This window comes from Labrus bergylta, chromosome 2 (genome assembly GCF_963930695.1).
Source record: "Labrus bergylta chromosome 2, fLabBer1.1, whole genome shotgun sequence".
NCBI lineage: Eukaryota > Metazoa > Chordata > Actinopteri > Labriformes > Labridae > Labrus > Labrus bergylta.
Window position 1 is genome coordinate 14,393,402 of NC_089196.1, and position 16,430 is coordinate 14,409,831.

General features: G+C 42.3%; 1 protein-coding gene across 1 annotated transcript in view; it reads right to left on the reverse strand.

Annotated features, from left to right (window-relative positions):
* The window catches only part of kiaa0825 (KIAA0825 ortholog), a 115,847-nt gene that overhangs the window by 66,968 nt on the left and 32,449 nt on the right, over positions 1-16,430 (reverse strand). The window contains exons 12-21 of the mRNA XM_065965391.1: positions 14,967-15,157; positions 13,491-13,697; positions 13,143-13,253; positions 11,264-11,403; positions 8,356-8,535; positions 5,963-6,193; positions 5,571-5,875; positions 5,321-5,427; positions 2,901-3,045; positions 1,158-1,304 (exon numbers count right to left, since the gene is read on the reverse strand). Of these exons, the coding sequence (XP_065821463.1) occupies positions 1,158-1,304; positions 2,901-3,045; positions 5,321-5,427; positions 5,571-5,875; positions 5,963-6,193; positions 8,356-8,535; positions 11,264-11,403; positions 13,143-13,253; positions 13,491-13,697; positions 14,967-15,157 (1,764 nt within the window). The remainder of the gene's footprint in view (positions 1-1,157; positions 1,305-2,900; positions 3,046-5,320; positions 5,428-5,570; positions 5,876-5,962; positions 6,194-8,355; positions 8,536-11,263; positions 11,404-13,142; positions 13,254-13,490; positions 13,698-14,966; positions 15,158-16,430) is intronic.

Sequence of the window (16,430 nt, forward strand, 5' to 3'; positions counted from 1 at the left end):
CCTGCCAACCCACCCACCCACCCACCCATCTTTTGCTCTCTCTCTCTCTTTTACTTAAACACACGCATGCACACAAACACACTTTGCTCTGGCAACATATTGGGAAAGCAAATAAAAATCAGATTGCTTTGATTGCCAAAATGTCACTCTTAACTCCAGGCTGAGTTTTATTGACAAAAGGAGGAGAACTACACTCATTCCCTCCATCCATCCACCCCCCCCTACTCCCTCTTCGTAGGTGATTGATGGATGTAACTTTTTTCTCCTCCTCCCTCCATTTTATTTGACAAACAACGCAGGCACCTGAAGCGGAGAAGGCATTTTAATCATTCTCTTAATAGGGTGTTTCTATGCAAAGCTATGCAGCCTCCTGTGATAAGCAGAAAACAGGTCTTAGGATTAAAACGTGGCGCAGAAACAATAGCAGCAGCAAAGCTACATTACAAGGGATCACAAATGTATTAAATACATCTAATCCTTTAAAAAAAAAAAAAAAGGCACACAAGTCAGTCTGGGGAAAACAGTAGCCTTTGTTGATTGTGTTGTGTGATATCAACCGTATTTCCCCTGATAGTAAAAAGGGAAATGAGGGGGGAGAGCTGACAACTCTTGCATTGAACTAAAACTACCTGTAGCTAGACTTAAAGCTTTTATGGGAAAAAAATCTAACAATTAACGGAACATCAAGGAAGCACTCCTGGGGATAAGTTTGGGGTAAGAGGGTACACGGTTCAAAGCCCCAAAGAAGTGCACTTTAAGACTGCACTCTCACATTTCAATTTTTTTTTTATGCAAAAGAAACTTCTCTCATCTTTTCACCTTTGCAGTGTTCTTTTCTTTCTGCCAGCCTCACTCCTACTTGGAAAAAGGCAGCGACCTATGGAGAATAGGCAAGCCGAGCCCCAGAAAGACCTGACAGCTTCAGAGATTGCCACAGTATCCAGTTCACTAGAGACTCAAACTGCTCCTAACCTTCAACATTTAGCTTCTGGCCTTGGGAGAAAGTTAAAAATGACACAACCCTATGCATCACAAGTATACCCACATGGTATTAAGTCAAAAAGCAGAAAGAAGCTTTCATATCGCTAAAATAAATTAAAAGTATTTTTTTTGATAGCCTTATAAGCTTATATATAAACTAAAACTGCTTAACTAACCTGATCAAGCTTCTTCTTTCCAATGTGGTCAAACTCCTGGAGAGGGTTGAAGCCGGCATCAGGGTCCACTTGAGGGTCAAAGTTCACCAAGTGAGGAGAATCAGCGGACGAGTTTGTGCTTCCTGTTAGTTTGAACATCAAAAGCGCCTGTATCCAAGATGATAGGGGAGTAAGAGGGTAGAAACAAGAGAGACAGAAGAGAGGAAGGTTGAAAATTACATTTTTATTATTGAAAAACTGTTTGAAAGGACATATATCTAATTAAAATTCTATATAGACAACAACTGACCAAGAGAGGGAGGCCAAAAAGTTATTTACAAGTAAACTTCCTCTAACTGAAAGGGCAGCAAAGCATACATCCATACTTCAGGAAGTTTCTTAACATTGGCTCACAGTTTGAGAGTTCCAGTAAAAAGAACTGACTTATAATTTCTGACAGGTTGGATACTTTCCTTCTTCCAAATTTCAATGGAGAAGACTAGTCCAGATAAACATTTTCTCTAATTAAAAGCAACCAGAAAAAATAAATCAGAGCAATTAAGAAAGAGACTTGTGAAAATGACTTGTGAAAATATAGAACAAAACTTATAACATACTTTTGTTTCTCTAACCTCTGCAGTGGTTGCTCATTATAGCTGTCTTACAAGATGTACAGTATATAAATCTGAGTGTGTCTTTTTGTCTCTGTAGGTGTGTGTGTGTGTACATGGGCATCCTGGTGTGAATTCACAATATTCCCATCCGTCAGTTTGACATGGCCTCCGACACCTCCTATCCCTCCACCTCTCGGGCAGCCCGGTCTGTCCCTGACCCTCATGTTCTTGCCTCGACCTTGGAAGGGTAGAGATCCTCGAGCTGCCAGGAGGGAAACTCAGAGCCTGCTCGAGAATCCCATTCACAGTTTGTTCGATTGCTATGTAGAGTTACAGCTGTTATGGACTCAGTTATATATAATGTATAGATGCTTATGTTTTTGTTATTCCATGCTGTGTTCTAACTGATTGTCTATAGGAGGACCATGTCAGTAAGAATCACACGACCACCAAATGTAAAATGTAAAATGTATCCTCTTCCTGCTCCTGACAGTTTGTGTCCTATGTAATTGTGCTCATTAGTGTTGGAAAAGTGTCAAGAAATTCCATGAAAAGACCAAAATATATGCCAATAACAAGACAATAACAATAACAATGTGGAAGACAGAGTCTGAAAAAGCTCCTTTCCCTGTGCGTAAGACCTCTGTTGATTGTTGAAGACTATCTTTTCAAGCTTAAAATACAAAAAAACTATTTACTCCTGTGAAAAGTTTAAGGGTTATGTTTTTTTAAAGGAACAAATGTGTATAAGACTGCACCAAGGATGAGGTGTGAAAGTCAGAAGTATTGAAAAAGTGAACTACTACTCAGCAAAATTTGATCTTTTGATGTAATCTGTAGAAAAGTAACAAAAACACCAACAACTGCCAGCCTAAAAATGGACAATTTCTCTGATGGACCAAATCATTCACTCAAATGTGTCTCGTCTCGTCTCCTCTATCCTCTTGTCTCCTCTCCTCTCCTCTCCTAGCATCTAACACAGGATATCACTGCAGGTTCACACCCTTGAGGTCACCTGAACAACAGAAGATCAGAAGGAGCAGACCGCACACAGGCAGCAGCCCTCTTCCCTCCGTCTCCCCCTCCTGAACAGCCTGCGGCCTCAGGCCAGCAGCCACCTAATTGCTGGGGAGAGGCAGTGCTTCCCTACCTCATTGGCTTGGATGATGTTATAGATCTGCCTCAGGTAGTCGTTGCCACCTGCTTTGTGGCAGACCTCCAGCAGCATCAGGCCTATTTTCTGCTCAGTCAGTTCAGCCACAGCAACTCCGCTCTCCCTTCCCTGCTCAAACATGCTGAGAGAGAAACAGAGAGGGGAAAAGGAGGAGATGGGAGAGAAAACAAACGAAAGACAGAAAAAAAAAACAGTGAGTGGAGCCAAGAGAAAAGAGAGGGAAATATGAAGTGGTGGGGAGTCAGCTTTTTCATCTATACTTTCCATGGCTGAGGAGGGATTTTCTAGTTTAGGGGATAATTATTTGTGATAACATTTTAATTTGGAATCAACAAGAATATTAACTTAAAAAAGTCTGTGTTTAGAATCTATTAATTTTTGTTTTATAAGCAATAAATGTTGACCCGATGCCCGGTCAAGGCTAAGGCTGTTGAAAAAAAAAAAAGGTGAGAAATAAAGACAGATTATTGAGTGTTAGATAACAAAATAATTTCCCCTGTTTCTATTATTATTCATGAGATACATAGCAGTATTTTGTCTGAAGGATACCAGTGCACTAAAAATGATTTGTGTGTGTGTTCTTTAGCTTGTATCTGTGTGTGTAATTGTGTGTCAAGGTCCTCATGCATGTACAGGCCCGTGCCCTGGCAGACGGCCGCATCATTTTCCCGCCCTTTCAGTATGGATGGATATCACACTCCCGTCCATCAAGCCTTCTCCTTCACATACACTCCCTGTCATTGTTCTCTCTCTCTCTCCGTCTTCCTCTTTGTAATTATAAGGTGGCAGAATCGGTGTCGCCTGTCAGCCCGCCATTGGCTGCTTGACATTGAGAGTTGCCGAGGAAGAGGAGTCCCCTCTCGTCCACATACATCCCCTCACTCTTCTGCCCGGCGAGCCCCGCGGTGATGTTGTTGTCGGCGATGGTGGCTGTGCACCCGTGTCAGCACCTGCGCTGTATCCTTTCCTGTCCATCACTGTGCAGGTGAAGCAGATGATTGGATTCAGTCAGCGCGGTGATTAATGAGGGCCCCTCCGGATTTGGGACAGCCTATCAATCATGTCATTAGGGCCAATGTGCCCTGAAAGAGGCAGACCTCCGCCAAGGAATAACTGCATTCATCTTCATCTGTGTATGCATCCCGTCAGCCCAGCCAGGGTCACCATGATGGAGAACAATAATCTTCTCCTCAACAAATTACTTTGCAAAGACAAGGTGGGTAGCGTGGGGAGGAGGGGTAAGGGGTAAAGTTGGGAAAGGAAGGAGAGAAAGTGGGATGTGGGTACCGAGTCGAGAGGGCTCAGAGGGGGCAAATGGTCTTTGTTGCAGGTATTACTGAGCTTTCGATGTGTGAGCAGGTGAGATGCCAGAGAGTGGAGCATCAGTTGTTTTTAGAGTTATCTCTCCCCCCCCTCTCTCTCTCTCTTTCTCTCTCTCTGACACTGTATTCTGATTGTTTACAAGCCAGGCGTCACTTCCCTGTGAAGGTTAGTTTAATGAATAGTAATGATCCCACTCAATGCCTCCGACAGGTGATACATAATCACTCTTCTTTCACTTTTCCACTCAGCCCCCCCTCACTGTCCCTCCACCACACTGCCACCCCTCCCTTCCCCTGGCGTCTCGTCCTCTCTTCCCGTCTCTGAAACAAACAGCATTTCCTAGAACTGGCCATAATCTACTCAGTGCTCTTTTATTTATTTCATTCTTCTTCTTTTTTCTTTTAATTGAACATGTTGCGTTGCAGTGCTGAATCCCCTTTTTATGATGATGGATGCGTCCAGAGTTTGTCATGATGAAGTGAGCGACCAGAGGCGCAATTTCTGGGAACGAGTAACAAAACGTAGAGCCAAAGGTCACGGATCAGCCCAAAGTGAAAGATGTTTTCCCAACAGTCCGACCTGTAGACCACTCAGTCAGACGCCATGCCCATCATTTACCATAAGAAACACATCTGAGATACATTGATCTCACTTATAAAGCTTCTTAATGAAAGATCATCTTGGTCATTCCATTCTTCAGAAAAATAAATGTGCAATCAAAAGGAGCAGTTCTAAGATGCTTAAATGCTTATTCTCATTGTTATGTTGAGCTTTTTGAGTTTATAGTGAATAAAACCACTTCATTCATGTATCGGGAACTCATTTCATAGAGAGAAATTTTTACAGTCATAATAATCTTGATAAAATGACACTTAATGTTTTGTTAAAGCTCCTCATGAATAATCAATGGAAAAGGGGAATAAATGATGGATAATTAATGCATAGCACATTTTCCCTGAATGCATAACACAATTAATATAGACTACATTTATCAAACAACATTAATATAAACTACCTTAATAATACCCGTCTGACCTTGACCTCTTGCTTCATACTTGTAGCTGACCTCTCACCTGTCTGAGCAGTGCTTGCGAGCTTTCTGCAGCTGCATGTTTGTCCACTTGGGTCTTTTTTCCTCCAGAGCCTGCAGCACTTTGTGCACTGTGGGTTTGGGAACGCCCTGTCAGACACACGGCAGACCATTAATGTAAATGAGCGAAAGTCAGATGGTTGATGGTGGATTTGATGGCTCGCATTAAATGAACCCCTCTAATTATTATTATTGATATTATTGTTATCATTATCTTTATCACATTAGGCTACCTTCTGCTGAATGCCCATCGCAGCCTGTAGGCACTCAGCCAGCAGGGACAGAGTGTCCTTTGCCCCACGGTCCAGCTCCACTCCACTGATCTGTTCCAGAGTGTGTGGGTCCTCCAGGCCCTGGATCAGACAGCCCAGCAAAGCCCAGAGTAACAGGCCCACTAAGCGCAGCTGCCGGGCATGCTGGGAAAGGTGCTTCTCGGCCACTTGGAAGAGGAAGCGGATGGGGAGGGGAATTGATGCTACGGCCATCGGCAGGTTGGTCAAAATGAAGGACAAGGCTTGAATAGTAATGGATATGACAGCTGGAAAGAAAGAAAGAAAGAAAGTCAAGTTTAAAATAATATTTTTGTTTATCTAAGTTGAAAATGTGAGACTCAGTCTCTACATACTCTTAGTCAGAGTCTCCTTCCCCCTTGCTTCTTGTGGTGTGTAGTTCCATTCTTTGGGTACTTTAGCCAGAATGCTCTCTGGTACATTCTGCTTGAACAACACTGCAGAGGGCTCCTCTGTCGCCTGCCAACTTGTCACCATGGAGACCAGGTGTACCAGGAGGCTGTTGGTGGACTTGCTGACTATCCCTCGAACACAGCTGATCACCACAGGTACGGTTCTTGTTGTGTCTGAAAAAAGAGGTAAATAAATAAGGCAGGTCGAGAAGAGTGCATGGAAGTCTATCAAACTGAAATCTTAAGACTGTACACATTGTATTGATCTTCATTCTCTTTAACTGACAGTTAAAAAAAAGAAAAACATAAAGCTGAGCTGTACAAGAACAAACACAAAGTTATTGCTTGGCCGTGTCCGGTGTGGGGCATTATGAAGGACTGAGCCAGTGATGAAGAAGAAAATCAGGTAACGGACAAACCGACAAATTCCACTGTTAAATTGACTCATGTGAAGTTATTGCTTGGCCTTAGAGAAACTCTGCTACAGCATATGAACTAAAATTAATGTGGTGAAGAAGAGTTTCTTTACCTTGGTAACAGTATTGAGAAAAAATTGAAATAATTTACAGTTGAATTTGAAACGCAGACAAGATGCATGACGTATGAAAAACACCATTATAACAAACTTTAAGGGTAGTCATGCAGTACAAATAAAGTCTCTATATATACAATTTAAGAAATAAACATTGTATTTTATCAATCCAATAACTATACTGCTTTTCCCATTTGTGGTCGAGGGGAGGCTGGAGCTGACCCCAGTTGTCATTGGGCGAAAGGGGGTACACCCTGGACTGGTCACCAGTCAATCAAATAGACATATAGAAACAGACAACCACCCACACATGGACGGACTCGGAACTCCACACAGAAAAGCTCCTGTCCAACGGGGATTCGAACCAGGAATCATCTCGCTGTGAGGCAACAGCGAGATTTATAGAAACTGTTCTATTATAATTCTAAGTCTTGAATCATAAAAAGTTTGAACTCTTAAACCAAAGACCCGAAGACATGTGCTATAATGTTCTTAAAAGTAAAAGCAGCTTCAATGTCATGACTGATACCAAATTAAAGAGGGGTTACATTACCTATTATAGGCATTATGAATGAACATAGACTTGAATACCTTACACATCCACAAAGTGCAAAGGCATCCTGTGGAAATATCAACATTTAATGAAGCACTGTAACGTTAAATGCAGATGTTCTCTATCAAACCCAGGTGGCCTGACAGTAGAAATCATACTACCTTCTCCAGGTGCACCATGTCTTTCAAGCTCTGCCCTTTCATATCCTGCTCATATCGATAACAGAGCACCTACAGCATGAAGTTCTATGGCACCCATAAAATTCCTACAGCTTCGGCTGTAAAACCAAAGGCTACAACAGAGAGATATAGTGCCATGGCTGCAGTGGAGGCACACTGTCATCTCCAGGGACCCCTCACAAAAGTGTGACCTCAGACCCACAGGAAAAGAGGAGCATGGGACCGAAAATGATACAGCTTTTCGAAGGAGAAGCGCTCTGTGGCAGGTGAGACCAAGACCTATTTTTCAAAGTCATTTGGTTCTCAGACTTTACACCGCCCGCTACCATATCGACTGGTGTATTGATCTGAAACAACCTGCTACAGTGTGATGAAATAACAGTATAAGAGGAGAAATAGTAATGTAATCTATGAAAGCTAACTCAGTGAACAGTTTAAATAGAAATGGGGGCACGGGGGGTATCCTGTAACCAAAATTATAATACACAGATTTGGCACAGTCCAATAATTAAACTAATTACCCTGTGAGGATAAACTATGATTGGATGACATTGAGAATTTCTCTCTGCCTCATTCTAACTTTTTTTTGTTCCTTCCCTCTGTCGACCCCTCCCTTGCTCCGTCTCCATCCAAATACTCTTTTCAATCACCCTACTTTATGCTACAATAATTACCACTCACCCAGGATTTTAAAAAAAAATCCCCACCAGAAAGAGCTCCATACTCCAAAGGAGTTGTGATTAAGGTCTGCATCTAAGTTTGTACCAAAAAGAGGCTAAAAGAAATAAAGAGTAGAGGAGTCATTATCATCTCTGTAACAGCATATTAAATGTATGTTTCAAAAAAAGAACGTATTATTTTTGAAATGCAGAAATTTATCATAAGATGAAAACCGCTCTGACTAGGAATTTTTTTATGTGCTCTTCACATTATTGCATTAAAGTGTTAAATCTCTACTTGAAAACAGAATTGTGCCAAGAACTGCTCAAGTTACAGCAAAATAAAAGTCATGCAAGTCTGCGGTAAAGACCTTTGAGCTTCACCTTTAAAACCTAGCTGGTTTCTACTTTACCTGCCAATGTGTAAAGATGTTCCCATATTTGTTCCTGTTCCAGGTATGGCTCAAGGACCTGAGTCAAGGCCTTGGGGACATTGTTTAAGCAACTGAAAAGATTGAACAATGTGACCACGAAGTCATCTGCTGCTTTGCAGTGCTCTGTAGATGTTTCTAATCTGCTCTTCTGGCAAAAGTCTAAAAAAGACGAAAAGAAGAAGAACAAAAAGAGTCAGTCTGAGTCATTGAGACACTTAATCGTGCAATACAGTAAATCTGTGGGTTTTCAAAATGTCAATGATTTGATGAAACTTCATATTCAGAACACTTGACACTGTCACACAAACAACAGGATACACAAAGAGATAAAAAGAATTACTCATTTGCACTCATGGATTCAGTCATTTGGATCACAGTTCAGAAAAAATATCAACCTTATGGAGTCAGGTAGTGAAAGATAGTGTATAAAACCCTATCCTGTGAAACAGCATCTTGATTTCCTTGCACAAAAACACATTGGAAAATGTCAAGGCTGCCCAACCTGACACATGTTAACAGAGCGGCTGAACAAAAGGCGTTGTGGGATAGAAGGAGCAGAAAAACCCACATCTGTGTTAGATGGGATAGAAAAAAAACGGACTAGAAAAAAAAAACAGAAAAAGGAACAGATTTCAAAGCCCCCACAGCACATGGAGACAGGAAGTGAAAAGGAAGAGGTTTTGACAGGGTGTCCTTGTGGGGGTTGCTGTCTGAAAAGCACAGGGCTGCGGATGGAGGTGTGTGCGTGTTTTACCCATAAGGATGTCTATATATGTGTTTTGTGTGCATATAAATGTGTGTGTGTGTTCAGTTGACAGGGGTTTGCTGAGGAAAAAGGCCCACCGCTCCAGAGGTGGCAGACATCCAGAGGTCTGTCAGTCTGCTGTGTGGGAGATGACAGCTATTTGAATTGGAGGGTGTATGCGACGCAGCAGTCAATGAGGGGGTGCTGTGATGGAGGGCAGCGGGGCTTCAGTCTGACTAATACTGGACTATTTTAAAATTACAGAGCCAAATTAGCTGCTGCAGTCATAATGGGCACCATAATAACAGGCAGGTAGGAATTTAAAGCCACCTATCAAGGTCCAGATCATGACCGTTTTTCTTCATCTTCCTGTCTTTATCTCTTAGTTTCCTGGTTTGTCACATTAAAAAAAAAGAGTAAAAGGTGGTCAACATAACTATCCTAAAATCAGTCCATTAACCAGAATTGTGTGGGTTACACAAGCATCTTGTTCTCAGCCTGTCTGTCTTAATTGGTCCTCAAGGAGAGTTTGCTCTGTATAATACTGCTGTGGCTGCAACTGTCCAAAGGAACAGGGGTGACTAACATTAATTTCCATGTGAGGTGCTGGAGAGCATGGCAGGTTAACTAGGTGCCTTTTAATAATGGTCCCATTATGTAGCAGCAGAACACTTGAGAAAAACAGATGACAGTGCGCTGGCACATCTCTGTCGAGTTTCTACTACTGCTGCTGCATACAGTAACTCCAGCATGTTTGTGTTTTTATGTCGATTTCTCGATTGCTTTTTCAATGTTTCCGCACTCTCTTTCCCTCCCTCTCAGTCTCCAAGCTTATCCAACCTTGATACATAGCCAATAGCTACACCTGTTTATCTTCCGGACGACCAGTCAACCAGTCACTAGGGCCCTCTCTGCAGACTTCTCTAATTGGAAGCAGACACGCTGATAATAATAAAAAGGATGTGTGTGTGTGTGTGTGTGTGTGCGAGTGGCGTGTGTACCACAACCACAAGTTGTGTATCACATGATTTAGTGTGAGTTGAGTTGTGTGTTATTTTAAGCGTGTGGGAGTTGTAATTTCCCCTGCGAATGAATACATTTTAAAATCCTAGGTCCATCAGTTAGCTTAGCTTTCTAGCTAGCTCTTTAGCTATTTAGTATGATATTTAAACCATTAGTATTTAGATATAAACTATGCATACTTCACTGTTAAATGTGTCACTTAGCGACCACTGTGTTAAAGCAGAACTTCTTATGAACCAAAGCTAGAATGGTCAGGCATTGTTGGACTGCATAACAATTACTTTAATACACAAAATAGGGCTAAATAAGATAGATGAGAGTCTAATTCAAGAGCTTCAGACTCTCTGTATTACTATGATCTATACTGAGGTTCTGCTTTTGACCAAGAAGTCAAGTATATGAAAGTATGGGAAGTGGCAGTGGATTATGGGAATGTAGGCATTCAGTCAGGCTGTTCCCTCTGTCTGTCTACTTCCTGGTTAATTAGCCCGTCAACGTGATAACACGCGAGAGTCAGCGCTTCCAGCGTTGATTTACAGCAGTGCGCGGGGAGAAGCATTGCAGAGCCTCTGAGCCAGACTCAGACCAAGCGAGAGAATGAGACAGTGCGAGTTGTTATTAATGAGGTCGCTATAATGTGAATTAATGTGCGAGTGCACAACAGTCTTTAAAGGTTAGACCGTTGCCGGTGCGGAGGGGAAAGAAGGAAGGGAAAATCTTTAAAGGTCAGCGCGTGTGCTCCGCCTGGGCCTGTTGAGTGTTTATTACTACTCTCTATTGATTTAGTGATGATGGTGAGCAAGGTGAAAATGATGATGAAGGCAAAGATGCTGATGATAACTTCATAAAATGGATAGAGCTCATCTAAGGTCTGTAAAACTCGCTAAGGATCTCAGGGCAACATAATTAAGACACTGGTAAACAGCTTTCCACACATGGCTCCTGAAGGATTGATTCTGTGGGTTCAGTTTAAAAAAAAAAGAAACATTCAAGAACTTTTGAAGATGGTAAAATTTTCTCTTAGAAGACTGAAAACTAGGGACTCAAATGATATATCCCTATTCTTAATACAAAAATAAAAAAATAACAAATCCATGCACACTTAACAGACAGACTTACACAAGATTTCTAGGAGTGTTCTGGGCAGGTGACAGTCTCTGTACAGCAACATTTGCAGTAGCAACCTGGGATTGCATCCGGGGTCAGAGGTCAGCAGCCTCAGCTGACATGCAGAGGCCGCCTGGCCCATAAGACCATCTCTGGGAGAGGAGAGGAGGAAAACAATGTTGACAGTTCTGCAGTGTCAGGTGAGCGTACAGATAGCAGTCCATTTAGCAAGAGACAACAAAGGAGGGAAGAGGCTTCAAAGTGAAAGACAAAATTTGATATCACAGCTGTCTTGGATGACAATCTGGGAGGAAAAAGTGTTTATGTTTCAATGGGAGCTTCCCTCAGTGTCACTCACTCCTGATACGAGCTTAGTCTGCAAATGCTTTCACTCCTGCTTACTTATAGTGTGCACCGGGAAGGAATTAGCTCTAATCTTGGCCAGCTAAAACCAAATTAACATTTGGGAGACCGCCAAATACATGAATATACAGCAGTACCCCCCTCCTACATCTTTTGTATAACCAAGAGGCTGCAGCCAGCTGTGGGTAATGAGCCGTATCCTTGGTGTGTGTGCGTGTAAGTGTATTCTTGTGTGCACCCTTCAGAGCCTAGGCTTGTGGTTATGTATGTGTGCAAGTGTGAGAGCATGCTGACATGTGTGTGCCTGCATGTTACTTTATACATCTCAATAAAACCTAATGGAAGGAATGGACAGAGTTTGTCTGAAGAGCGAGGAGGAGGGAGAGGGGAGAGAGCAGGGGGTGTCTGCCCAAAATTAACCATACTATTTGAGGCAGAAAGCGAGAGCGGGGTGCACCCTGCTGCTTGACTGAGGAAGACTATGCCTCAATCTGACAGTGCAATTTATGATGTCACTAGGACCGCAAATCCAGAAGAAATCCTCTTTTAACTACATTGATAAATCTAAGCGGCTACAGCAGAGGGTCAGCTTACAGAGCCAAGACACACATACACAAAAACACACACATGTGCAAAGGCAAAAAAAAAAAAAACAACCAGTGCAAATATAGAGCACACATAAGGCCAGAAAACATAACTTCAAGTGCAGTTTTACAGTCTAATGCTATGCTGGATGATTTATTTATGGGCTTTGTGATTTCATTATTGGTTTATTAAATAACCATAATAATGGTTTAATTTTAATAGGCTGCAGAGAGATTTGGCCACGAGGATGAGGACCTGTGGACCTGGCCCCGGGCCCATGAAAAGGCCCCCTGGCGACTTTGCATGCAGGCAGGGGGTTGGAGCAAAGAAATAAAGAGGTCATAAAAATAAAATAATTTCAGCTCTCCAATATTTAGGAGCAGAGGGAGCCAGGGGTAGGCTTGATTTGTGTGCCATCAGCACGCAATGACATCACCTCTTGTGAGAGAGACAGAGATGAGAGGGGAGGAGGGTGGAGTCAAGGGTGAAAGGGGAGAGTGATTGACTGCACTCCGGTGGTCATGACAGTAACTGGACACACATGTATGCATACATGGACACATGTGCAAAGATATAAACATCCCAATGTGTTCTGTTGACACCTTGTGTGTACAGCGAGCAACATGCAACAATATATACAAAATCAGTGTCAGAAGCAGCAGAAGTTTATCTAATTATTTTCTTTCTCAGCTTGCATCTGTGCTATATTAGCGCAGTACCTCTAGCTTCAAGCCATGAGCAACAGCAAGTTTTAGTTACATATCTGCACATACAGTATGCAGCCTTCACACACACATGTGGTTTTCTATATAGTTGTTGGAGGTGTGTGTGATGGCTTAGCATACCAGAATGTGCGTGTGTGCAAGTTTGTGTGTGTGAATGTGCATGTATGTGCCTCCTGTGATAAGGGTGATGGATGGTATGATGTGTGTATTTTACATACCGTATGACCTGCTCAGTGAAGAGGTCTGGGTTGATAGCATTTAGCCAGTGGACAACAGGGCTGTCAGGCTGATGTGGGGCAGACTCTTTAGCACGATCAATCATAAATATCCTGCAGGAATTGAGATCACACATACATTTTAAATGCATAAAAAAGTGGTTTTAAGTGGTCACACCTCTGCAGACGTTGTATCATCAAACCAAATACATCTTTTTGTGTGAATTTTAAAAATGTCATTTATTTTATTTTTTTACATCAGTTGTGGCCCAATCACTTCGAGTAAAGGTTGTAAAGACATTGTAGAGAAAGGTAAATTGCTGGTGAGGCAAACAAACTGAGCATACTAACCTGTACAGCAAAGATAGGGGTGCTGTGACAATGACCAGGACTGTCAGGAGTTGCTCACACAGGCTATGGATTATGTATGGCCAGTCTGCTCCTCCTGCTATTATGGCAATTGCTGAAAAAGGATTGGAGTGCACCAGAGCCTCAGGACTTTCACACACACTCCACATAAGCTGCTCCACGTACAGCAACACGGCTGTTATGTCACACCTGACACACAGAGCACAGAACGAGAGAAGGCAAATGTATTGATGAAAGGGGACAAGAGGAGATGTGAGGGAATATGTGAGAACACATTTAGAGAAAGAGGAAGGCACTATCACGTTAATGCACAAAAGGCAAGCTTCTCTGTCTTCAAAGGCTAACATCCAACATTACATCATGACATAACAGCCTCATTGCGCAGGCAGTCAGATAATACGACCTCCTGCTGGTTTTACTGTTGAAAGTTAAATGTACTGGAGGCTTTGAATTTCACTATAAAAGTCATTGCTTTTAAATCTCAACGCCCCTAAATCTGTTTCCTCAATTGGTTTAGGAGAGTTGCTCATCATCTCTCATCTCCTCATCCTTGCTCTTCATATGGCCTACATGGTTATTAAACACACACACACACATGCACACACAGGGACGGACTGATGCAGGAGAGGTGAGATATCGTAAGAGTGCCCATGTTCCTGTTGTAAACATAGGAAACTTTGAAAAGCCATCTGTTTAGGCGAGCTTACACTTTACAAATGTCACTCTGGAAACACATGCATCCCAAAGCAACATAAACCAGGCTCAGTGTTGACATCCGGTGGTGCTACATGTGTGGAATACACATTATCTTTGTCACTCTTTTGTTGTTTTACTGTGTGTCACAGTTAAATCTTTTCATTGTCATCATTCTGCTACAGAGGGAAGAGGTGCAACAATCTGATGACCCCTGATATAAGGCTGGTCATAGACTGGTAAAAATGAGGCACTGACTCATGCAGGGGTGGAATTAAGTTGTGGTGTGCACTCATCTGAAAAGCATTAATACACGATTTCTGACACCATCAGTCAAATCCACTACACTTTCACGAAGGGTTCATACATTCATTTTAGCATTTCTGTGTATGTTTTCAACTAACAACAAACGCATGGAAGCTGTTTATAAAGGCATTATAACAGAGTGTGTTGCAACAGTTCAACTGAAGGAGAACCATCAGACTACTTAAACCAAAGAAAAATCATTTTTATGGTCTAAAACGTCAAATATTAAATAATTGATTTGATCTGAAAATGTGCTCTGGAAGTCATTTAGTAAGTTTTTAAGGACTGAAAAAAGATGCATCTCGAAAGATCACGTAGAAACGACAAATTGTGCTACATTGAAATGACAAAAAAAAAAAAAACCCTGGCAGCCTGTTGCAACAAATCCCTTAATAACAACGAGTAAAAAGATGTGTTCTGTATACATAAATGAGGCCACCTTTTTACATCTTAAAGTACCTGATTTGCAGGAGTCTCTTGTATGAAGGACGGGCTCTGGCATATCTTTGCACAAGCAGCTGTAGAGTCTCTGCTAGCACCTGGCCCAACACCTCCTTGGCTAACTCCGCCGGGAGCACTGCCCACAGGTCGCTCCGGAGCCCACACAAAAAGTAAAACCACATCTGCACGGAGAAGGAACAGCGCTCTCCCTGTGGAAGAAAGTGTTCGACAGGAGACGAGGGGGTTCCAGATGAAGATATATTGTGATATGGGTAATGACACTGAAGCCAAAACAGAGAACCAAGAAAAGGGCATGAAGTTAGAGAGCGGGGAGAGAAAAAAACATGAAAGAGAAGAAAGAGAGGGACTGAGACCGAGGCAGGACTGTCAACACCAGTATGTCTCAGTGGTCATACCACCTGCACTCTGCACCTGGGTTTCTACCCCCGCTGGGATTTTTCGACTGCTTTAAAGTCCAGAACTGGAGAACACATCACAACAGTCGCACATACATAGAAAGTCAAGGAGAAAAAAGGAAATCAAGAACCCTCTCAAAGATATGAGCAAGAGAGAGCAAGAGAGAGCAAGAGAGAGCAAGAGAGCGAGAGGGAGGACAGAATGAGAAAGAGATTTTTATCCTGTGGCTTTGTTGAAAAGTATATAAACGAACTCATTCAATAAACTTCAGTCTTCTACCTCCACTCATCTGAACTCCTCATGTTTAACCTCTAACAATAAACTGTGTGTGCGTGTGGCGGGGAAATATCCAAAACTTCCTCCTGTCTTCAACTCATCATGCCCCATGGTCCCTTCTCACTTTCTTCCCATTTCACCTCATCATTCTTATATTTTCCTTCTCCCCTTCCTCTACCCTTCCTCTCCTCCCTAGAGCCAGTCATTTAGGGATCTGCGGTTGATGGGGAGCGTGACCGAGCTCTATGTCCGGGATTACACCACCATCCTTCGCCTGTGGACTCAGCAGAATCAGACATTAGATCCAAACCAGGAGCAGCAAAAACGACATGTGCGGTTGTGCTGTTTTATCCATTCATTCAGGTCTAACTTTACTCAATCAGCTAGGTCAACTAGGTACAAATTCCTGTTAGTGATGACAGTCTGGCGAGAGTGACGACTGAATCTGGAATAGGAACCTGAGGATGAAATAAACTTGGAAACTCTTAATAACTCTTTTTTTATGATAACATTCTGTGTATGGCTTTGAAAGCACTGTAGGCAAAGTACTAACAAGTAAGTTCTCAGAGGATTTTCTTGTTAAGACCATTTCTAAATGTCCTTTGACTGTCCTAACAACCTCCATGTGCTGTTATGAGGTTATTACACAGTTCTGTTGAAAACTCTGATTGGTCAGTTACAGTAGTCTTATGTCTGCTTTCTATCCATTACCTATACTGCTTATCTTGTTCAGTGTCATGGGGGGGCTGAAGCCGTCAATGGGTTATTGACTGGACTGGTCGTCAGTCA